Genomic DNA, 24,936 nt, shown 5'->3' with positions numbered 1-24,936 from the left:
TGGGTGAAGTGGATGATATTGAGTCTGACTTCATAAATCACCCAGACACTGATAAACTCCCCATGCACCCACACACCGCTAATGGGCAACCCTTAAGGAGTGTGAGTGTCTCGTGCGGCGTTTGATTCAACATTTATTAACCCCCTCACACACACAGACACACATTCACTACTTCACATATGACACACACACACACACACATACTCATTTGAGCCCTAGAAAGCACATGCATATGGTTGGTGGCGTCCTCAGCGTTCGTACGGGGTTGTGACCTGGCCGAGCGGAATTAATCGAGGCCGACGGGGGAAAAAAAGGTGTATTTTAGCTCATGCTCAGTCGAACCTTTGCATTTCCTAATATTAGTTTCCTTCTCATAACTTTAATCCTGTCTCCAACTCCCCTTTTCCCATCTCATGTCCCGGCACCCATCCCTCATTATAGAGCAATTTTCTGCCCCCACATCAAATACAAACAGCGTTGCTCCTCATACATGTCGGCTTATAATTCTGATGTTATCACAACCTGCGCCCCTTGGCACGAGTGGCTTACTGCTTACCGGGGACCCTGCAGAAGTGGATCCTGGAGCTACATGGGTGATTCATAAACCCCGCCCCCCCAAAAAAAAGAAGTTTGTAGTTTGTATGCATAAAAAAAAACAACACAAGGATAACTTTTTGCAAACGTCTTAACTCGGCCTCATGCACTGCGCTGCTGCTGGGGAGCCGGAGGGAGTGTCCGGCATGCAGATAGCCGGTGTCCAGCCAGTCAGTCACACAGATAGACACAGGAATAGATAGCTGGATAGGCAGACATTAGACTGGGGCTTGGCTGCGCTATCGGGTTTCCTCCCCCTCCTCTGTCTGTCTGCCGGGACAGCCTGGCCTCAGAGGCCCTGACACCGAGGCACCACGCAGCCAGCCACGACAGCTGCCACAGCAACATCCAATACCAACACACTCCACGCCACGCCGCCACTACAAAGAGAAATATCATTTCAAAACAGGGCGTACTTTTGATGCTCTTGTAATGATCTTTGTGTTTTGAGGGAGGGAGAGAGAGAAAGCGGGTGGATGGAGGATTGGTACGGTGCCTTTTTCTTTTGTTTAGTTATTATTTATTTATTTTTAGAACAAAGAGACCCCCCCCCCCCCCCCCTCCTCCCTCAATCCCCCTCCACATGAGCGAGTTAAGGGCAGTGATGATGAGACTGAGCAAGATTAAATGAGAAAGTGGAGATATCTGCATGCGAGTGTGTGTGTGTGTGTGTGTGTGTGTGTGTGTGTGTGTGTGTCAGTAGCCCTCGCGCCGGTGTGTGACCTCGTGAACTCGACTGTTGGCCCGGGGGTCTCTAATTGGGACCGGCTGACGAAACGACCATACATCACGTGAGAGCGTATCCCTGCGCGTATCAATCTGTGACTGCGCAGCGCCGTTTGTCAGTGCGGTAAGCAGAGTGTCTCGGGCCTGGAGAAAGTGCAGGTCTAGCCTTGGTCATGTTGACGGAAGGGGCGGCACTTCAAGAGGCTCCAGGACCCCATGGCACCAGTCTCCCCAGTCCCCCCCCCCCCAGACAGACTGGGAGCATCTGGGCTCTGTCAGCGCCTCTGGCCCCTGCAGATCCGATCTATATGACGGGGGAGAGAGGGAGAGAGAGAGAGGGAGAGAGGGAGAGAGGGAGAGAGGGAGAGGAGTGGATCGGGGAGAGGGAAAATATGAGCCAGATTCCTCAGCCTGGCGCGAAAATGCGTTCCTTGCCAGGTTGCATGTTCTGTGCGTGTGCGCGCGCGGCTGCATCGAGGCCCGATAACAGGTCACCGTGATTCATTTTGTATGATGTGAGATGTGGGGTTATTGATTAGTGGAAAAGTCCCCTCTATACATCGTCCAATTAGGCATTAATTAAAAGTGTGCAGCAAAAAGAAAATATGCGAAGCCCGTTCTGAGCAAAAACATCAGGATCAGACGGGGAGATATCATTCCAGGGTGATTTGATGAAGTGGATATAAATCCTAAGCTCCGGCACATGGAAACCGATACAAACACACGAGACTAATTAATCCATACACTAAATTAGGAATAGAAATTGTGGTCCCAATTTAACAAGGTCATCTTTAACTTCTCTCTTTACACTTTATTTAACTGTGTTGGATGGAAGAAGAAAGAAAAAAAAAAAAAAGAAGGAGCCCTATCAATGCGCTTCGCTTATTATGATTGACGATTGATGATTAAGTCCTCCAGCTGACACACACCACCAAAGCCGGTGAGTTGGAATTGGATGTGACACATACACAGTTCTGCGTGTTAGGTAATTCGTTGACGAGGGGCCAAATTCATTTATGGAACAGCGGTATTGGCAGGCATGGACACTCTCTGCAAAAACAACGATAATCACAGAGGTTTGGCGCGGCGTGACAAGGACTCTTCAGGGAAAGGCCCTTACACGCTGCTTTGTTGGCCGTTCCTCCCTAAGATGGAGGGGAACATCCGCCTTAAGATGAGAGACGCTCCGAGCCGGAGGCGAGGGGCTCGTGGTCGGTCGGTGTGGATGACTGGCTGCGGGGCTCGATTAGCACTTGTTGGGTCTGTTTTGATGGAATAGCGTGCGCTTCATTACTACATCTAGAACGTTTGGAATCATCATTTTTTTTCCCTAATTCAATTCTGCTTTACTTTTTGGGTGGAAGCAATAAACGTTTTTGTTTTTTTTGTGGAATTGATGAAATAAAAGCTCCAATAAATGCTCTGTAATGCAACATGAGGGGGACCCTGTCTCAACCATTTAATCTCTTTTTCGCATTCTCCATTTTTTCTGCTAATGAGCCTTATTGACAATCAAACAGAAGCTGTCATCCCCCAGGATGCAACACTCCCAGCCTCTGCGTGTTTGTCATAGTGTCCTGGCAATCAGAGCTGCCTGCAAGACCAGGCTGGCAGTTAGTGGTTCTCACAGCAGCGCTGCCTGAAAATGGCACACTTCCTGTAGAGTTGCAGCTGCCACCTCTGCTACTTCCATTACTTTCTATAGCATGCAGATGTTGTATCAACATTCCCTGCCAAGGGGACTGCAATAACTGTGAGATTCATGCCATGTTTCAGAGGCACGTCAATTTCTCAAGTGGCACAATTAAAGAGGGAAATACAGTACCAGGTTTTTCACAGGCGGTGAATTCGGAAAAGGGCTTTTTCACTTTTTTTTTTTTTTTCCAAAGCGGGGCTGTTTCATAAAGGTTCAGAAATCCACCCGATTTTTACTGCCCTTTTCCTGAGTTGAGCTGCTCTGTGAGCCTTTGTGCGGCAGACCTGTCGTGACCCACAGCGGATATGGAAATGGGGCTAAGGTTTTATGGGCCAAACGGATTGGACACAGTCAAGCTCAGGGGGCATGAATATTGGATGTTATTTCTGCTCCCTTTTTATGTAATCCATTGCCAATACATTATTAATAGATGATATCATATCCAGAACCACCGGACAAAGCACTACAGAGGGGTACTATGAAAGGAGCTCTATGTGTTGGAGACTGCGGCAGAAAGTACAGTTCAAGCGATATTATTTTATCATCGTAGCCCAACATTCCCAGACCAGGCAATCTTAACCGTGATTTTTACACTAAGTGGAAGTTCGTCAAAGGAAATTACAGTGAAAAGTGTTTTTCCGCCAGCGGGAAATCCCGCATTTGTGGGTTTGAAATGCACTGAAACATTGATGACGTATCAAATGACACCCAAATACAAGTTTAATGGATTTTGAAGCACCGGGATACTTTGCTCATCCTCCTTGACTGCAGTGAGTGAAGTGGAAATCTTTGCGAGGATCTATAGTTTTCCTTGCAAAGCTCACTCCCAGTGTACAGAAGCAGGGGATCTGTGACTTTTCCGATGTACCGATTCCCACATAGGAGACTAATGTGGGACTGTTTAAAAATATAAATTTCCCTGTTTTCAAATGTGGAATTGTAGCAAAAAAAAAAAAAGGTCCAACTTCTTTTTTTCCCCCTCAAAGTTATGACCTCGGCAGTATCCCAGTCGTGTATAAACTTCACGAGAGTTGCAGTCGATTTTTTTTTTTTCCCCCCTCCTCACAAAACACATCGCTCAGCAGTTACAGGAATCCTGTCCGTCCGAGAACAAATCCTGCCCATCGAGCAGATAAACTATTCCCCACCTTCTAGTTTCTTGACACTGGACATAAATTGGCTCAAAGTTATTAGCACATCAACGTCCATTAAAAGGGATTCGCACAAGCCCCTAAATAGGAGTTACATAGGCAATGGGTGAGTAAGGTAATGTTCTCTTTTTAAGGTCAGTTTCAATTGTTTTTTCTCATGGGAAACGGCGGATTGACAAAGAGCAAACAAAACCTCTTTTCTGAATGCTTGTCCTCCACGGCCCCAGTGAAGGTTTCATTCCTTTATATCGTCCGGCCCAATTCCCAGCATGCACGGCCATTGTGGCTCTTTCAACTGGAGCCCTCCATTGACTGCCTCATTGTCCGGCCGCTCTTTTGTGCGCGCTATCACCGGAGCACAATCTCTCACCTGAGCAGCACAGGAGCGCGGCCTGTAGGACGTGGTCACGTAAAGGAGGAGTCGCCCACGCAGATGCCAGGCTGCGCGATTAACCCGCCGGCTAATTAAGAAGCGCTCAGCTCGCCGTCTTATCAACTTTTTAAAATCTCCGGCGATGCCTGTTAATAACGCGGTTATTAGTCGCGCTCAGGCGGCCCGCGTCACACAGAGACGCTCAATATTACCGCTCAGGCTTATATTATTGAGAGGAGTGTTTTTGAAATATAACAATGCACGAGCAGATGTTTGAAGCGGCGCCCTCGGCAACAGAAGGCTAGTTAAGATCGATATTGCTTTCAATATTTCTTTCCTTTGACAGATAACCAGTACTGAGGAAAGTCTTGATAAGAGTGGCAACATATGGATGTGGCGAGCCTCGCTCTCTTTTGATTGCATGACCCCTCGACCTTTGCCTGCGTTTGAGAGGGGAGGCAGCCACATGGTACTGTGGGGGTCTGTCGGGCTCTGGTTATGGGGCATTATTGACCCAGGATTTATAAATATTTAATGCACACATTAAGATCATGGTGCAGGGTGGCCATTAGAGTTCTCCAATAAAGAGGCTCTCACAGTGATTGAGTGGTGTGGCAGAGCGAGCGGCTGGTCGTTGGGTACAGAGAAACCTGCTGAGACAATATACTGTACCTCCAGCCTGCCTGCCGGGCCTCGGAGCTCTTAAAACCGGCAACAACTGAGCGAGCTTGTCGTTTTTTGATTGCACTTTTACCCCCGGAATTTTTCTTTTTTTGCCTTTTTTTTTTCTTTCTTTCCCTTCCGTTGGTTATTGTTTCTGCGATGAGAGACAGTTTCCTTGGTTTCATGTTTTTAGGGCGCAAAGACCGAATAAATGTAGAGTTTGTGCGGCATTGAACGACAGCAGCGAGCGAGGCGACAGATCAAAAACCCACGTTAACGCGCATGGGAAACCGATAACGCGGCGGCAGGAAGCAGATGTGTGGCAATTGTTATCAGACACGTGGGATTATCAAGGGAACGATTCCGAGCACGGGGGGGGGGATCGCTGGCTGAAAAATCAAATCGCTCTTTTGAGTGCATCTGTCCTTTGCGCTATCAGCAGCTCCTGGACTATCTCCCCCACCGTCGCCGGGCGATCTGTGCATGCCGCCCGACATAATAAGCCGCGATGCCGCTGATTGCCACTCAGGTGTGCCGTTGTTTAATTGTGCATTTAAAAAAGGCAGAGGCGGCCTCGGACAATGTTGCCTTGATGAGAAATTGACATTTTGTGACCTGCTCTCGGCGACCACTCAGGACGCCAGATAAGATGCTCACTTGTTTTTTAAGGAGAAGCGCCATTCTTCCCTCATACACTCCTATCCTTCTGTTTGACCCACTTGATGAGTATAGATTTCACAGCAGCCCCCCTTTCAGCGCTCAAACTATAAGAGGTTCAAAACGATACCGGCCCTTATAGACAAAGGATAACCTTGCTCTTTCAATGTATTGATTCTTTATTAACTAGGTGGCTTAATGCAATGAAATGAGGGATTTGAATGAGCCCCATTTGGGCTGCTTTGAATAAAAAGCTTGCACTGTTTACGAATGACTACAATGAACCTTTGAAGCACCACAGATGCAGGATATGCTGATACAAAGACCAGTAGGAATATGTCACAATGTCAGAGTGCTTTGCTGAAAAAATATGAGTAAAGAGCAGTTTTCATCTTTTATGGATGTTACACTTTTCCACAGGTTTCAAACAGTTATCTCTATGGCAAAGTCTAAACACTACAACTTACAGACGAATCACAGGTTTGTCCTCAGAAGTTTCTACTGTCTCTTTTCTTTGTTCTGATTGTCAGTTTGTCTGCCAGCCAAACTGTACTTAAAACTGAAGAAGTCCACAGTTGAGGAGCTATTGTGTTTTTACTGAAAATTTTAATAAAACATCACTTATTCATTTCTGTTTCCATTCCAAATGTTGACATTTTTAAATTTTCTTCCCTGTAAACACATGTAAGCTATGTGGCAGAGTCATAAGTGGTGAGTAAAAATGACTTCTATACATTCTACAAAACAGAAAAAAATACAACCACAAATGGAGTGTTTTTTTTATCTCCAAGGTTGTCCCTCATGCACATTAGTCTCTATTGGATCTTAACAACTATCATATGGGTCACAAACAATTTATTTGACAATACAACCAACAAAGTTTTCTCCAAAATGGTCTGTATAGATAATTTAAAATCAATATAAAAATAAACAATGAAGTTTGACTTCCCCTTTAAAAAATGGACAGAGAGTCTTGACGGAGTAACACAAATTTTTGAGGATACACATGAAATATATGCACATTGCATTTCATCAAATACAAAAAGAAAACAAATGAAGGCAACAGTTCTTGGCTGAATTATCTGTGCTGCATCACTATATTAAGGGCATGACGATTAATACATACATAATGAAAAGCAATATACAAAATTTCAGAGATAAATACATTATTTATAGTTGATATGTTACAAAATTTCCCTCAGTGAGCGCAAGTGTGTATTTGAACAGAAATATGACGATGAACTACTGTACTCCTACATTCTCAATGGATTTTAATTTTGTTTTGTTGTTTTTTTAAATGTTTTTTGTTGATTTAAAAGAACATGGAAAAGACAGATGTATAAATATTTAGCACAAGTTTGGCAATATCACAATAGTCTACAATTTTAACCACATATAAAACACATAGGGGAGTCGGAGCTAGAAGGGGGAGACTGCTCCTCATCAACAAGAAACAGACTTCACAGTAGCCTAGGAATGCATTAATATACAGTGCTAGCAAAAAAGTTGAAAAAAATGGCAAAACACACTTGCTTAAAAGGAAGCTCTAGACATGGAAGTACATCATATTCATCAACAGAGCAGTGTTTTGTACACGTCAGTGTGCTTGTTGAATCAAAGAGGAATTTTTTTTCTTTTTTTTTTTTTTTTACTTTTGAAGATGATTTCTAGCTACAATAAATTACAAAATTTAAGTTAAAATGCAGGAATGAAACATGATACAACCTTATCCACTCAACCCCACCCTTTTAATTTGTATTTGTTGTACTTTTAAGATCAATTCTACATTATATATCTCATATATTTTCCAGTTGAAATTCAAACTGTCTTGGCCCCTGTGTATTTTTCTCACACATAAAAATACAAAAAGTCACATTATAAAGACACACAACTGTTGTGAATCTATTAAAAGAGAGTTGGAACAGAAAAACAATTTCTGAAGTTCATTGGCAAATGTACTGTACATCAGTGTTTTTACTTTACAACCAGATGGTGAGTCCACAGAGTCCCTTCCAGTATTGAATGTGTGGTTGATTGGACGAAGCACAACCCGACAGGTATACAAAATAAACCCTTCATCGCCTCGTGTCCTCTTCAGGGGTGACAAAATGGGGAGGAAAAATGAAACAAAAACAAAAAAAATCCCACAGAATAAAAAGTATTGTTCCTCATGAATTCCTCTTTCCCGTAGGTTGTGAAAGTCATTTAAAAGAAGAAAAAAAAAATCTTTTTTTTTTTTGTCTTCTTCATCTTTAAAAACAGAACAGGCGTTTGACTATACATTACACCAGCGTTTTTGCCGTGTGCTCCTGTGAAGTGGTAACGTGTAGACTGGTGCTTGAGATGATGAAAGTGCATTTACATGGGGGGGACAACCAGGCCGGACATGGCTGAAAAAAAAAATAAAGGAAAGATTAGTCTATTTGCCTGAAACAGTTATGTATACAAATATGAAACATTTACTAACATTTTGTAATTCAGTGTGTGTATGTGTGTGTGTGTGTGTGTGTGTGTGTGTGTGCGCGAGTGCGTGCTTTAATGTTCCTGTTTGCGTATGTGCCGGTGAGTATTTGCCGTGTCCGCCCAGCCCGGTGCTGCACGTCCTCCTAACGGGGGAGACTTTGAAAGCCTCCCTCCTGCTCTGACATTTCAGCCCCCCCAGCATGCCAGTCTCGCTATGTGTGATATTTCTCCTGGCGTTGGGGTAATGGCAAACAGTGGCCCAGACTCCCAGGAGACGCGGCCGCGGCGACGGCAGAGCAACAACACGGTCACTTCCCACAATGCCACAGTGCTCCGGTACTAGACACTCCTCTGACTCCCCTCAGATTCCTCCTATCGCTTCCTTTGCCTCCCCCTCACCATCTCGCCTCCTCATCCTCCTCATCCTCCGCGGCGCATCAGTCCTTACGTTTCCACGTTCCCCAAGTCGTGCCCCCCCCCCTCGCGTCATTATCTGAGAGAGATTAGCGAAGGTAGCTTCCGTTAGTTTACGGAGAACATCTGCTAGGAGTATCATTAGGAACTGTAGCTCACCGGGCGAGTTTATACACGCAGTACTTTCACACGTTTTAACAATTAGGCGACTAGTGGAGTGCCGGGATGATATATTATTATATTGCTCCGAGTATATTTGTAGAGTCATGGTTGAAACGCTTTTAAGTTTGCCAGCGCAGATGATGGCAAGGCATTGCTCATTAATTTCTGCACAACATGTATTAATAAGTATGAACGTGTAGCAAGATGAACTTTAATTTCCCACTTCATTAAGCCCAATGTTATTAATCTTGGGGCACACACTACGGCTAAGCTTGTTTTCAAAGCAATCATGTCGGTTGTGACACACGCACAAAACCTAATAAACATAATTACTAAAACAATTCGGGGAAGGTCTTTTCCTGCGACATCAGAGGGGATCATTTGTATGAAAGGGCAACGAGGGTGTATGTTTGCGTTGCGCGGACGCGAGACGACATTTGCACTCCTATAACTGCAGGTTTGTGTGTGTGAGTAGATATGTAGGTGTGTGTGTGTGTGTGTGTGTGCATGTTGTGTGTGTGTGTGTGTGTGTGTAAGTGTGAACTGAAAGGTGTAAATTGGCCTGTCAAAATGCATATATTTGTAATGATTAATCCCTCACCAAACCGGACAGAGGCCTGAGCAGCGGTATCTGACCAGTAGTCCGTGGGGAAGGGATGAGGGGGTGAGGGGGGCTCACCTTGCAGTCCGTTGCCGTTGGCGCTGGTGCAGGAGGGGGGTGGGGAGGCCTGGGGTCGGACCACAGGGGCGAAGGCGCTCTTTTGTTTAACTGCAGAGACGATAGGGGGGGAGAAGGAGGGAGGGAGGGTGGGGGGGGGGGGGTGAGAGTGAGAACGTGCTGTGAGTGGTGCCGGAGAGGGAGAGGGCAGTTAAGGTAAGGCAAGATTAATATTACTGCCAGGGGAGAGGGGTGGGAGGGTGTTTGGGGGGGCGGGATACGCGATCGGTACTCACAGGCCCCTACCATCAACATCTTGTCTGCTTGAACAAATACAGGTCGCATGTGGGGAAAATACTCCCTAAAAAACGAATACCCCCGGCTACTCTGAGCTCCACGTGTGTTCTCCGGAGTGCTAAAACTTGAATGAATGGTAATATATATCCACCGCCAATAACGTTCCAACCCTGTCGGAGGTGATTCGTAGAAGTGGAACCCAATGTGCGAGCTGGAATTAAATCAGCGGCGGCTTAGCGCTACTCCGGCGTGCGATGGTGGCAAGCTACTCACTTCCATATGGGGAGTTGGCAGAGGATCCGTTGAGGAACCCGGGGGAGCTCGGCACTCCCAGGTTCATGCCGGCGTTGCCGTAGCCGTTCATGCTGTTGCTGACGGAGTTGTAGCTCGACTGCTGCGGGGTGCTGCTGGAGATGTAGCCCCGAGGGGACACGCTGCTGGTGTTCCGGCTGTAGCCCACTGGAAAAAAACATGGGTGGGGGGGTAGCAAAAATAAATTTAGGTTCATTCATTTCTTTCCTTCGGCGTGCAGTTTAACAGGGAAACATTCACTGATTACGGCGGACGACGACGGGGATTTACTGCTGCAGCGCAGAGCGTTTTTACATCGGCACATTCTGCAGATGTTGCTTTAATAAGGAAAGAATCTGGCATATTATTGGACCCTTTAACGGCCCACGTTACAGGTGAGCACGGGGTAGTGAACCTGGTGTTTAAAAAACACGATTTCTAACCCTGTTCTTATTTTAATGAGTGAAAAAAAGAGGGAAATGTAACTGTTTCTCATTTGGCTGCGAACCCGGCCGCTGGAATCCTCTCAAGGACCCCCAGCGTGTCCCTGGACCCCACTTTTGAGAACCGCTGAGTTATGGAGCCGTACCCTAAACGCATACCTTGGTCGTTCCCTTGTGACTCGGACACATTGACTGCGAGCTGGCTGCTGAAGGAGTTGACTCCCATCATGCCGTGGGAGGCTGTGTTAGCGAGCGAGGGGATCTGGTTGTGGTTGCGGGGAACGCTGTACAGGGCTTCGGCGATGTCAGCTGCCCTCTTCAGAATGATCTCCTGAAAAGCGAAGAGAAGGCAGAGGTTCTGTTATCTACGTGTGTATTCATCGTACTTGTTTTTCTGGCCGTGCTTTGGCTTTGATGCATGGGTTCATGGGCCATATGGTGAAGCCGCACCGCACGTAGCCTGCGTTGTTGCAGATACAGTGATGAGAATACCCTTGCGTCATACATATCGGTGAGGATGTGTGCGTGGATACGGACCTGGTTGTTGTGGGGCATTCCATACAGGGCTTCAACAAGATCAGCCGCCCTCTTCAGTAGCACCTCCTGATGAGGAAAACGGGAAGAACGAACGTTAAGATCCAAACGGATTATGCTCCGAGAGCCCGGCGATCCGCACAGTAACAAACGATGTCGACTCCACGCAGCGTGGATGTGTGGAATGTTTACTCATTTACCTAAATAAAAGCCACCCAGATTTAACCGGTGCTACATTTACGCGGCGCTACCACTTTGCTGCTTCCAACCATGCAGAGCAGTGAATAATGTTCCCTATCTTAATTAAACTGGCGCAGTCCTTTAAAAACAACACCTCGGCCCTGATTCCGGGCTCCACGTTTGCTCCGGAGTTCAGCGCCGAGTCCCCTCTCTTCAGAACAATAAAGTGAATTAGCTCTGGGTTAATCTAGTTCTGTTGTAATGACATTAAGGAATTTTTCAATTAACCTCTTTGACTGGCTGTTGCAAAGGACTTCACAAATGACTTCCCATCCAGCAAGAGCTGGGTGCTTGTGCCTTGGGGACACGGATGCTCGGGATGTGGTCTTATCCATGTCTGCATGCTTGCCCCCGCTTGACAATGCGGATTAGCTGTGTTGCTTTGGCTCTTAACACTGAAAATGAGTTGGCCCCGGATCCTGTTCCCCCCACTGTTTTTCGGGCTTCCAGCTAGGTGGGGTTTGGCCTGCTCGCGTGTCTTTATCTGCTCTCTGAATTCAGCACTTACAATTAAATCCCTCTCAAGCAACCAGACTGCTCCCTTTGTTTTCTGCAATACAGAGGGCAATATGCTCCGTGAAAACCCTCTTCTCCTTTTTTGGAGTGCATTTAATCTGACAAAGGCAAGTTGCAGACACGACTGTTGCGCTGTGTTTTTTAAGAGCGCTCGCTTGTTGTCACCTGCTGTAGAGCAGAGATTTGTCGACTGTGCTGTTAGAACCCCGGTTAAAAGCAATGCAAATCTGTCACCACGAACATCTCAGATGGCGCTTGTTTTCTTCCCACATTCGCCCGTGTTTTCTTTTGCCGGCCTCGGTAATTTGTCTGAAGTGTTCCATCACTTGGCAATGGCAGTGTGGGATTAAGACGGCAGCTGCCGTAAATGAATGTAAACACAGCCTTCGCGCCTTCAAACAGCGGCCTCCAAGACTTGGCCTGCCTTTCCGAGGCGCGGCGTATGTAGTGTTTACGGAGTGTGTGTACGGGCCCTTTCATCCCGAGGAGCATATCTACCACAGCCCTTGATTTATCAAGATGAATCACTGTAGAAGCCACTTCCAGGGTATGCCATGCTCTCTTATAGAAACATATCGCTTAATCCACCCCAAGTTACCGGATGGGTGGCTCTTAGAATGGGCATTTACCTCTGAAATTGGTGTGTATGCTCAACGTTGCATGCATCTAGTTTGCATACAAATAAAGAATTATGGTTGTCGTGAGGCAGGTAGACTAAATGAGAGGACCAGCTGTCTTGATGTGTTCTCATCAGGCAGAACAGATTTCTCTCTCTCTCTTGCTGAGTGAGATAAAGTGGTTTTCTTTCTTTTTGTCTGCAGTTAATAATTACCAATAATCTATTCTATCATATTTCAAGATCTCCTACATGGCTCTCAATTTTAAACAACAATTAAAGCAATTAAGACTGTCGCGTTCGCAAGTCATGTTTCATTCTCTGTAAAGCGTCCTCTCCCTCCTTGTCCATATGGTACTTTGCAGCAGTGACATAAGGACAGCTTGGAAAAAGGAGGAGAGGAAACGATATTGCCTCTCATCCTTAATCTGTCGTTTACCGCGTGGTGTCTTAACTAACCAAGCTGACTCGCAAGGCTATGCTTAAGTGCAACCGAGTCATATCCGAGGATGATGAGAAGTGCTGCACCCAATCAGGGAAGAAGTTTGTTTTCTTCTGACGAGACGCTTTCATGCAGATCAGCTCACGCTGTGAATACGATTAACACGGAATAGTGTTCTGAGGGCATTTCCATGTAAATCTCAATACTACTCTAGCATAAGTTTAATTGGCTTTCTTGTCATGGAGACATATCAGAACACCCCATGTTAAATTGAAACAATTAAAGGCCTCAAATGATTTCTGTTGTTCTGTGACAAATGCGTGACAGATTTCTGCCTTTGTTTGCCTCGCTGTGCATAAAGGTCCCGTGTTCAACAACTGTTTAAATGGGGCCGCTCACATGACAAATCACCGTCGCTTTAGAGGCTGTTTTTTTGTTGTGTTTTAATGTCGAGAAAAAGTGAGATGAAGCCATTAGAAATGATGTGTTAAAAGGGAATATCTAACAATAAGGAGAAGTGGTCTGAAATGGCCCGAATGTGATTCTTCAAGCAGTAGATTAACATGGATGTTGTATTTATATTATCACAGTTAATAAAAGAGGGCCTAGGTTATGTAGCTTGGAGTGCTAATGCCATTATAAAACTGTAAGGCAATTACTCTGTTAGCTCTAGCCTGAGGTAATGAATGCATTTAGAAGCATAGGGCCATTAGATGAAGGTACTTCAAAGAGCACAGGAAGAGGGATTCATTTAAATACATGGGTAATTGCTTGACATGAACACATTTGTAATATTTTCTCCTTGTGGATTACGCGAAGAATTGGAAAAGAATGGGCTCATGCTCATTTTGGGAGGAAAGAAAGGAATCAAAAGCAATCAGCCTAATAATAAAACAATATTGAGTTTCCACTTTTAATTTCATAATGAATCTAATTTGTTACAGAAGAAAGAAATTGAGTGTGATATAATGTGATATCCAGTCTATTTGTCCATTACTGCCAGAGGGCACAAAATGGTATTATAAATTGTCTTTTTTATATTATGAATAGAAAATTGTTTTATAACAAGATCTTAAAAAGGAGGGTGAATTCAAAAGTCTCTCTTCACTTAACGCGATGCCCGCAAACCAATCTCCTTTCTCATCACTTGACTGCTCACACTTATTACTTTCATATTCACCCTGGACTTTGCATTGAATTTTTATACCTCCACTCCTCCCACAGGGTCAGACTGTCATCTACGATGTTGTCTTAGAATTACGAGGTAAACTTCAATCAGAGGCAGCTTCCCCCCCCCCCCCCCCCCCCCCCCTCTCTTTTTTTTCCCTCTGTGTAGCAACAATATTAGCGTGCATCCCTTGCTATCCATGAGCACTCCCATATTGGCTTTCTGTCTCCTTACAATTACCACGTGTCTTACTGGTCCCAGGGAGAAGGCTGGTGGAAATCAATATAGTGCAGTAATATTATCAACTGGAGGGTGAAGTCATGGGAGGGGAGGGGGGCGGAGGGGGGGGGGGGGGGGGGGTTAGAGGCGGTGAGTGGACCTGGTGTCGATTTGCCTTTCTGCTAATGCACACCGCGCGTCCTCCAGCTTTATCTTCTTTTTATAGAGTCTCCCTACCTCACCTGCAGCCCGTAATGGCTGTTCTCTATATGCTGTTTCTGTTCTCATTTCAAATGTACATGCAAGCGTCGGCTCGCCGCGGGCTGTTTTATTGCGAATGTGCTTTTGACCCCGTGAGCTGACCCTCAGATGGCAAGCTTAACAATGACGAATCACTTGGTGGGATCATTTACATGCCCCCTGAACCCCATATTTGGGTCCATTAGAGAGCAAATCAAATATTTATGTTGTTTATTGGAGGTGCAGGGTTTCATCTCACTCTGTGATTGTTTCATGCAAAGGCCGGGAGAGCGTGCTATATTAAGCATATGCACACCCGGAAAACTAATCTCGGGTTCAACGTCAAAATCTCTCTCCCAGCGCTTTGTATTCATCGAAAGAAGTCAGGTTTCTGGGTAATAAAAGAGGGGCTGTGTTCAACATTGTTGCTCTCGGTGTTTCAAAGAGGTGGATTTCACAAAGACACCGTGACTTTTAAAAAAAAAAAAGAGCAGTGAGGCTCGATTGACCAGCGGTGCTGGCGGAGATAGCGAAAGCCATATGGATGTTTACTTTACTTTTTGGTCTACGATTACAGTTGGTATTAGAGTAATATTTCATGTCTAGGTGTTGTTTCCTGTCTCCGCGGGGATCGACTCTAATTGAAACACTTCATATACTGAACCAGGGACCGGCTGTGATGTTCCATCTCTCCACATCGCCTCGGTCAAACGTCTATGGCTACCGCGCAGTCTGTTCTTTATTAAATTGTCCGCTGGACGTTAATGATATTGCTGTCTTGCATGCTGGGATTTAATAGATAAGGTCTTAAAAGGTTTTTACAGTATTATTAAAACTCTGAGGTGGCCCCCACTTTACCACATGCCACGCGGTTCTGAATGTAGTAATCAGTTACATTATTACACTTGACACATCTGGAACGTCAGTCACCGAAATGGTTACTGGCAGGGTGGCAATTAGTGAAAACACGCCGTTAGATTTTATCAATAGGAAATGGAGAGAGTGAGAGCATCAAAGGGATGAAAAAAGTAAAAGAATCAAAGATGCGTGCCCCCCCCCCCTTAGTTTTCCTGCGCAGGTCTTTTTTGGCAGCCTATTCATGTGCCGTGCTGGTGTGTCTGAAACTGATGTGGCTTTCAACTCCTTCACCCAGGTTCAAAAGAAAACAATAAGAAAGCCAAAGCGTAATAACATGCAGTCTTTGTCTATTAGCAGCGGTAAGACTGGGGGGTTTACGGCACAGGGTTCTGTAAACAAAAGATTAAACCAAATCGAGCTGCAGAAAATGAAAGGAAAACATGAGTGGGGTAATAAGGGTGCAGACGTCGTTCCTGACCAGATTACCATCTCCACAGACTACTGGAGAGGAAAACGCCTGATTGAGCTATTTTACCACACAGAGAGTTTACGCCTCTCTCCCCACACACAAAACCAATACCATTACCACGCTGGTTAGTGGGTAAGCCGCATATGTGGAGCAAAGCTGTTACGGTTTGGGGGTCACAGTGCTCTGCCTTGATGGTAATGTTGTTTTGTTTATTTGTCACATTCACGGTACTAAAGCATTATCACCCGGACTGCTGTGCTGCGTTGCTGTGGTTGTCTTTGGTGCACAGAGGCTGTACTGACCTTTGGTAACCTCTCAGGATCGCCGGGGTGTCGGGGGATGACCTTCTGCAGCCGCTGGAAACCATAGTCAATGGTTGGTTCATTTAGGGCTGGAAGAAAGAAAAGGGAGGGGAGGAGGCGGAGGGGGAGAGAAATTAGAATCATTTCAGCGCTAATTTTGCTGGAGAGAGGGAAGAAATTAATTGAGAAATCTGTTCGGTTGGAGTTTACGGAACAAAAGTCATTTCAGAATGCCCAATTTTAAAGAGACCTCTGGGGCGAGAGGATGTTTTATGAAACATCCGGGAGCACGGAGGCTGACACGGGTTCCTTTGACACTTGTGTCACCAAGTGTCATTCCATTAACAGCCGCGGTGACCTACATCACTCCGAGAATCCTTCAGAGGGACCCTCCCTCCCTCTATCTGCTTAAGAATATTGACTACAGCAAACTACATAGCGGGGGTCTTTTAATCTAACCAAGCTTTAATAATTTGTGAAAGGCTGTCCGCACATTGATCTAGTACACGTTGCTGTCATTTCAGCCTTCTGCACCAACTGTACTGCAACACTGGGCCCGTGAAATACGGCAGCAGATCCCATGGAGCCATTAATCTCCTCCACCCCTCAAATAGTAATCTGGGGCATGAGGCATATTGGGCGATGAATCAGAGGCACAAAGTAAATGAATCATAACCCAGACTTTGGTGAGAGCAGGGCGTTTTATGTCTGACAGTCCTAATGGGTAATTGAAGGCTTCCTTACAGCTCCGCCTGATTCTAAACAATCATGTGCGCACTCACAGGCAGGACGAGGCGAGGCGAGGGAGGGAGGGAGGGCAGAGGAGAGAAGGAGGGGAGGAAAAGGAGGAAGGCAGCGTAAAAGGGGGAAGGAACGACTTAATAGAGAACATCACTTCTCAATGTAGATATCATTTTCAGGAGAGTAACTCCGGCGAGCAAGGCGCTTCATAAATCAATGGCTTTCTATGGAGACTAATAAGAGCTGCCTGCCTCTATTCATTGTTCAGCCTGTAATTTGGCCCATCACTCATTACTCAGCATGTAATTTCAGCATTAACACCGCACAGCTCGCTGAACCTGCTGAACACCAGAGAATGTGAAAGCAAGCGAATGCCCCCCCCCCCGCCGCCCCGCCACACACACACACACACACACACACACACACACACAGGCAAGCAGGCAGGGCCACTGAAGCACGAGGCGGGGAGTCACGGCGGGGAAACGAACGTTCATGTGTCTCACTCTTTCTTTTTTTCCCTAACATCTAAATACACGTGCAAGCATGCACGCGCACACGCACACGCACACTGTACCTGCTCTCACGCGCACACACACACACACCGCGCGGCAGTCATGTACCGACACGCGGCCGTGCGATCGAAAACACACGCACCACTTCTGCCAAAACCTGGATACAGAAATTGCCAGCTCGACCGTGATCAGATGGAGCAATTACGTGTTGGAGCGCGGACGATGCGAGGTGCTAATCGATAGCAAGGATCTAGCTTGCAAATACAGTGGTGTTCGGCCTTACCGGCACACCAGAAATCCCCCCTCCCCAGCAACATTCACTGCTGGAAATCGGATTTGACATGTCGTCATGCGCGCCAAAACGACAAAGGTCCGCGATGTGGGGGAACGCCATCTTCTCCATAATAAAGGATTGATCCGCCGTATTGATCGTACATGACAAGGCTGTAGCAAGGAATTTGCCCCCTTTTCTTTTGTTATTTCCATCCCCTTTTCTTATCTATGCACAGTGGCAGTCCCGTACATGTATACACACACACACACACACACACACACATAAGCATCTAGCGGTGTGTGTGTGTCATGCACGTGCCCGGCTGAGAGAGTGTACGTGCACGGCAGCCCTGCCAGACCCCGCTGCTCAGTGTGATGTAAATTGTGTATGTGTAAAAAGCACTCCATAATCAGGCCATCCATCATCAGAGGCTGTCAGTGGGCTCTCTCAGGGTGATACATCACGCTCTCCTGTCCTCTGCCTCAGCTGGGGCCTACACAACCCGCCAGGCATGCTGGGAACACAGCCGGAAAGTCGTACAGTACAGGACGAGACCTGGGCTGGGAGAGTTGTACTGTTTGATGTGCCTTTCCAATGATAATGATGCCCCACTTTAAACACGGATCTATCATGACGAATGTTATTTGGAGGGTAGGGTATCTTCTGGACCCCCCAGTTTAAACTACATTTCTTCATGCGGTTTATACGCGTTTATTAAATGATGACATGAGGGAGTTAAAGATCACATTTTCGACTCATCCCCGTTCAGGTTTATACGCGGCTCGGTGTTGTGCAGCCACAGTCCAAGCGTCAGGCATGATCTCCACATGCCGAGGTGTCGCCATCTCATCTATCATGGAGATGATCTTTGTAACAACCCCGGCGTAATGAAATTGGTGACACAGACCGCCATCTGCTATTGATTTCATGCAAATGTTTTTGACAGCTGATGGAGACTTGCATTAGCGCTAAACGGTGCTGTCACTTGATGAGTTGACAGTTTTGTAGTCATAGCGTGTACGCTGGTGCAGACAGACACAGACAATGTCAATAATCCTGTAAGAGCTGCTGATGATATATACTGATATTCAATCCGGACAATGAATGGGTTTTGTGGGTATTCGGTGGATCAAGGCAAAGATTTTCTTTCATCTGCTGAGTTTTTTTTTTTTTACTTCTCCTCTCGCTTTTTCTTACACCACACACATTGACAGCAGCCGTTTCCCCCTTTTTGTTCCCACCTCTTCACTCTACCACGCTACGCCTCTTTTATTCCTCGGTTCATCATCGTGTTCCTACTTCACACTCTGTCGTAAACTTTACTAAAGCAGGCAAATCTAGCAGCGCTGCCCTTGCACGACTCCACGCATCGCCAAAATGAGTTTGGCCCTCCTCGTCCTTCCAACACGATATGATAAAAGGGGATGGGGGTGAGGGTGTGGAAGGAGCGTGTCCCCCCCCCCCACCCCTCCCTTATCCCTCCTGCGAGGGGTCTCAGTCGCTGCAAGGAAACATGAAACCCTCCACACACATCCCATAAATCCTGCACAGGGTGGGGAGTCTAGCCAAGGGGAGGAGGGAACGAGGAGGATGGGGAGGGGAACTGTGGGGAGGTATGATAAGGGTTGGTGGGGAGGCAATGGGGAGTCGAGGGGGAGGGGGCGGGCGGGGGAGGGGGGGGGTCGCACGTTCCAGTCACGCCCGCTTCCCGGCTCGCGGCCAATCAATACCACTTTCCTGTTTTAGAGGCGGGTAATTATGAGGTGGAGAGATTGTGTGACCTCTCACCCCTGCTGCATTACTCGCCTGATATTAAGATAAATTGCCTGATTTTGGGTAAACATATGCTGCAATTCAAACTGTCAGCACTGGTTTGCTCAGGGATAATTTGTATTGATCTCCTGGCTTCTTCCCCATTTTGCTTACTGACCTCATGGATAATTAGAGAAAAAGAGACACAGGGAGGTAAGGCAGGGCTTGCATTTGAATACTTTGCAGGAGAGATGAAGAGCGCATGCGAAGGGGGGGCCGAGGGAACATTATGGACTAATAGAATTTTCATTTTCTATCATTTTCTGTTCGGGTTTAGACAGGTTGCACACTTTGTTCAATTACACCACTTACATATTCCACCCCGCTTGCGGGACCATAGAGAGAGACATAATTGTTTGTACATTTGTTTCCGTTGTATTACTCCAGAGATGATTAGCGTTTAACAAAAGTAATGAGAGAACAAAGTGACAAAGCGATTATGTTTAAAATGTAAAGGGTTTTGCAACTTTTATTGGTAAGAACACGCCAACCAAAGAGACTTGCTCCCGCCACATATCACACCAGATATTTTTTTCATGAATATTTTGGTAATTTTATCACTCTAGAGGGTAAATGATCGTGTTTCCGAATATGAAGAAATGGAATGCATGACTCGGTATGCAGCTGTGTCCATATAATTTCCAACTTTCAGTATCACACATGCGCACAGGCGTCCATGGCAGCGCTTCAGTAGAATTCCACTGCCTGGAATGTGCACTTCCCCAATCTTATTTTCATCTGACGCCATAATCTTTTTGGTCCTTTCGCGCTCCTAAAACACATTTTGTCTGAGAGCCCCTTTAGCCGCCCCAGCTAGCCACTTCACTTAAAATGTAGAGTGGATGCCGCGTACATGGCATCTGAGTGTGGTCTGCTGCTCCCTCTCCATGTTCTCTAGAAATGGGACACGAGTAACCGCTCTACAGGAACCGTGTAACACGGCCGACGTTGGCAGCCAGAAGTGCTTACGTGGCAGTGCGCTACTGTGTGCCCCCCCCCCCCCCCCCCCCCCGGTCTATATGGGAGTGGACTGAACACATGTATTGACTTACAGTATTTGGGTACAAACGCGGGGAAATGTTGGAGCAAAGCCGTAAATTTAAGGGAAATTGTTCCTTGTTAAGTCTATCAGCCTGAATGGAAGCTTGCGCCGAGCACTAGCATTCCTGCCAGCCATTACAGCTTATTACGATAACTCTATCTTTCCAGGAGATAAAAACCTAGCCTTGTTGCCATTTGCCAGCTATTACTTTCGCTAATTATACTTAACTGCTTCGAGCTTATCTCCACTCCTCCTACACCATTGAGCAGTTCTTTTTTTTTTTTTTTTCTCTTTCCCCTTAACACAAATTAGAGGTGGAGTGGGAGTTGGAAAGGGGGAGACAGATAAACAGCACAGGCAGAAGTTCATCAAGTGTTATTGCATTTGTGACTTGTCAAACAGTCCAACTGAAGCCTTCAAGGCTCCTGCGGTCCGTCAGATGATTGCAGTTCAGAACCACATCAGCGCGCGTAATGACCTTGTTCTCTGCACTCTAAGCTACTGGAGCTATATGAAGAGGGAATATCTCCTCTGTGTTACCGTAAGGAGTTAAAATTGGACAGTAGGTAATAGGTCAGACATCCAGAGGTCACGCTGCTGCGCCGCAGTCGATACGTTTCGGCGTTGAGAGAATAGAAAAATGCATGCAGGTGTGAACACCATCTTAACAAAAAGATTTAAAAAAAACAATTGGAATTTTCACTGCAAATCCACGCAAAGCAAACCCCATCTGTTTTACCACTGACCATGTCATCGCCATCCACTGCAGCCAGTTACCACTGAGTGATTCCATCTCCAGCAGTCACAAGATGAACAGGAAATTCAAATTTCAAAGATCTGCAGTTAGGATAAATCAATAGAGACGGATCAATGTTCATTGAAATTTCATGAACTTTGAGCCAATACAGATGAAAAAAGCCTAGACAGTAACAGTCTGCAGCACATATTGCTCCTGCAACAGATAAAATGTAATTAACACGGTTAAAAGGGAGCAATGTTACAGATTGCACATCCATAATTTCAGACTCCCTTCATATCGGCTGTGTTATTAGAAATGGCCAAAGACACCTGTTCAATCCTCTTAGATGACATCTAAAGTATGTGTGCCGCTCCTCTGAGGACGTCGGGCGGACTTTCACACATTACCGGCCGACAGGAATCAAATGGGTTCCCTTCACAGCTGATTGCAAGCGCAAATTAATATTGTAAAATGAAGATCAATACATGGACGGGGCATAGATCGATGGCAGCTAAATTACGGCCGCGTTTTCCCCCTCATTCAAGATGAGTTGTGTTTTCCTCTCAAAGTCAATACCGTGCTGCCTCTCTCATTCATTTCTCAATAAACTTGCCGATGAATTTCAATCAAAAGGCGGCGGCGGGGGAGGAGGGGTGCGTGGAGTACTTTTAAAGCCCGTCGGGTGTGGATCATACTGAAAATGGGGCAAGAAGAGGAGGAGAAAGGAGGAGGAGGGGAAAGATCCTCGTCTATCAAGGCCCCCCCCGTCTCCTCTGTCTATCTTTCCTGGATTGATGCTGTGACTTACTGAGGACAATCCATTTTAAGAGCCATTACAAAACAGACCTCTAACGATACCGTGGGACAAAAAGGGGGTCCAATTAAAATGAAATCAATGAATACCATCCTTACTGAGCGAGAAAAATAACCAAACACCCAGCCATACTTTCATTATTCTCTTGAAACATACCCACAATACATTTCACAGTGAGGCGTAATGGAGGAAAATACATGCTCAACTGCAAGTGCTCATTTCAATCAATTTCCTGAAGCTGGATTTCACAGGTCACTTGCTGATAACACGCTGTGGAATAATGCCACAGTGTGCTTCTCAAAGCCTACCTGACAAGCTGCCTGACAGCGGGGGAGAGCGAGCACGTGTCACGTCAGCCCTCTAATTGGACACAAGGACCTTCCTCCGTGGAACCTTGTCGCGCTCCACACAAGCTCACGGGGCCTTCAAAAACCAGGGCCCATCTAACTTGGCAACGAGTGTCTGCTCCGCTCCCGTGGAGCCGGTGCTAAATACCAGCGTTGTAATAAGACAGCGCAGGTATGGGGATGCGGCGGGTGGATAACATGCTTTGACACGGGATAAAACTGTTGTGCCAACTGGTTACAACCCGCTTGACTGTGGCGATGACATTTAAAAAAATACCTATGTTATCCCTACTTCCAGCACTTCATACTGCAGGTGTGGCTGTACAGAAAGAAAAGAAAAACCTTAAAATGTTGTGTGTTCAAATGCTTTAAATACACAATGCTTGCTTAAGGCGCTTCGTGTGTGTTTTGCGAGTCCTCCTATAAAACGGATCTGTTTACATACCTCTGTGAATGACTTTGATTACAGCCTATCTTTGCTGTAGGCCACACCCCATTGCTGACCAGCAACCAACCGAGAACCAAACCCAACCCTGCAGGACAGGAAATGAAAAGGAAGCTCTCCATCTGATCAGCGTCTGAGTCTGAGACTTCAAAGTGACAGCAGGGCGTAGAGGAGACATAAGGATAGGCCCCGATTCACAGGCCGATCTGATTTGTTTGTTTACTTTCTTTTTGGAGTGAGAGGAGCTGAAGGCTACATAATTGTTTGGTTTCTCCTTCTGAGAGTTTCATTTTTTCAAAAAAACTGGACGTCACTATTTCAACATCCGATTTTCCACAACTTTATTTTGGCGCAAGTGCATTGAAAGACATTCAAATTCAGATAATTCTGAGGTAAGAAATTGTTGTTGAAGCTTAACTAAAAAGGGAACTTGCTGCGGCACAATGAGCATCTTCCTTTTCCATCCCTTACGGTGGCTGACATTTCTTGATCTCCACCAGTATTGAGTGAAGCACACATGACCCCTTTGTCCTTATGTTGATGAATGACCGCCTCATACCCATTTTGTCAGATTTCGGTGCAGTGGAGTCGATAGCGTCACCTTGACGAGGAAAGTTTGTGATCCATCAGCCCTCAAGGCTGTCTGGCCTCAACTAAAGTCTGGCAAGAGCAGCTCACTGTATGGGGCATCTCCTCCATCCAAAATCCTTCAGCCAGTAGGCTGCTAGCCGTGTGAGCTCGAATGAGTGGATCCTATTACTGCTGCTTTACAGTGAGGAAAGGAGGAAAAAAAACACTTGACTTTTACTAATAGCTGGGAAGCCATGCTGGTCACCAAAGGTCTGAAGACGAAGCACCCTGTCAGTGCCCAGCTTGGGAAATTAGCAAATAATGTTCCCTTCCCCCTGACAAATGTGTGACAGCTCGCCTTCGCCAATCATTCTCTCCTAACGTTATGATGCATGTCCTGGATCCCCACTGGAGGATACAGGCGAAGTTTACTGACCCTCAATTTACCCATGACAAATGGGGTCCCGGTAAATGTGCGTTTTCTGGGGCGCGGAAGGGGTTCATTTTAAGCAATCCCGGTTATGTGGATGTCACTGATTAGGATAAATAGTGGCTGAGTGTGTTAGGACTGCTCGCAGAACCATATTACCAAGGGCCTGCGTCAGTTGCCCCAGGAGGGGGGCTCTTGTGGAAACTTGGCCAAGATAGAAAAGCAAAAGGTTTGATCCAATTAGGCGCTTTAATTGGATGAATTGTGCGGTCAAATTCTTTATTTATGATTTACTCACATACCACCGTAACAATGCAGTAAAAAGGTTAAGATGCTGCAAATGAGGCTGAAAATTGATACTTTAGAAAATAAATCGTCTGATCAAACCAGCATGCATGTTGTAGTGCAGTGCTCAATAAAGTATAACGTATAATAAAATATTGACCCGAGGCACAGGCAGGGTTTTCTACAACCTTGCGGCCAGTTGGGCCAATGGATAACCAATACATAGATTAAACAGAGGACAAGCCAGCAAGCTCCAAGGGACAATGTTCTGCTGGAAGGTAAAAAGGTACGGACTGAGATATAGCAAATACGGCTGACATGTCTTTCCTTTAAGGCCGTGCCGATAGGAAGCAGCCAGTGGACCACAGCCTACTTAAGTTTTATATGGTATGTCTGTCTGTCTCATTAGTGTTTTAAACATGCAATAGTCAATGCCAACAGGATTGTTTGACATACATTACAGGGTGCTCTCTTTCTGAGAATGGATTGTGAGTTTTGGAGCCGTTCCAGGTCACTGAGGACGTGTCCCCCTGCAGTTCGAATTGGCTGCAGTCTCCTCCGTGTTGACTCTTGGTAATTTGTGATAATTTCTTAAGTTAAGCGGGTTAAATCTCCCCAATTAGGGTGGAGGTGCAAGAAGAGTCAACAAGGAGAGAAAAAAAAAAAAGGTGCTCCTCCCAAGTTGTGCTGAAAAGTCCCGATTGAATCCGTATTCTTTGATAACTACACCTTT

At 46.0% G+C, this 24,936-nt stretch overlaps 1 protein-coding gene across 10 annotated transcripts in view; it reads right to left on the bottom strand.

Moving 5' to 3' along the window:
- Positions 1–6,446: 6,446 nt before the first annotated feature.
- ebf3b (EBF transcription factor 3b) overlaps positions 6,447–24,936 on the bottom strand; it is a 67,262-nt gene continuing 48,772 nt past the window's right edge. For 4 of the 10 annotated variants that reach the window (XM_040178815.2, XM_040178816.2, XM_040178817.2 and 1 more), the window contains exons 11-16: positions 16,193–16,281; positions 11,126–11,191; positions 10,748–10,919; positions 10,128–10,313; positions 9,579–9,668; positions 6,447–8,250 (exon numbers count right to left, since the gene is read on the bottom strand). In XM_040178815.2, the coding sequence (XP_040034749.1) occupies positions 8,219–8,250; positions 9,579–9,668; positions 10,128–10,313; positions 10,748–10,919; positions 11,126–11,191; positions 16,193–16,281 (635 nt within the window). In that variant the 3' untranslated portion in view covers positions 6,447–8,218. Of the gene's footprint in view, positions 8,251–9,500; positions 9,669–10,127; positions 10,314–10,747; positions 10,920–11,125; positions 11,192–16,192; positions 16,282–24,936 lie in introns of all 10 variants that reach the window. The other 6 variants (XM_040178811.2, XM_040178812.2, XM_040178813.2 and 3 more) reach the window with 2 other exon arrangements.

Source organism: Gasterosteus aculeatus, chromosome 6, assembly GCF_964276395.1.
Source record: "Gasterosteus aculeatus chromosome 6, fGasAcu3.hap1.1, whole genome shotgun sequence".
Lineage (NCBI taxonomy): Eukaryota > Metazoa > Chordata > Actinopteri > Perciformes > Gasterosteidae > Gasterosteus > Gasterosteus aculeatus.
This window is presented reverse-complemented; position numbering and strand designations above follow the sequence as displayed.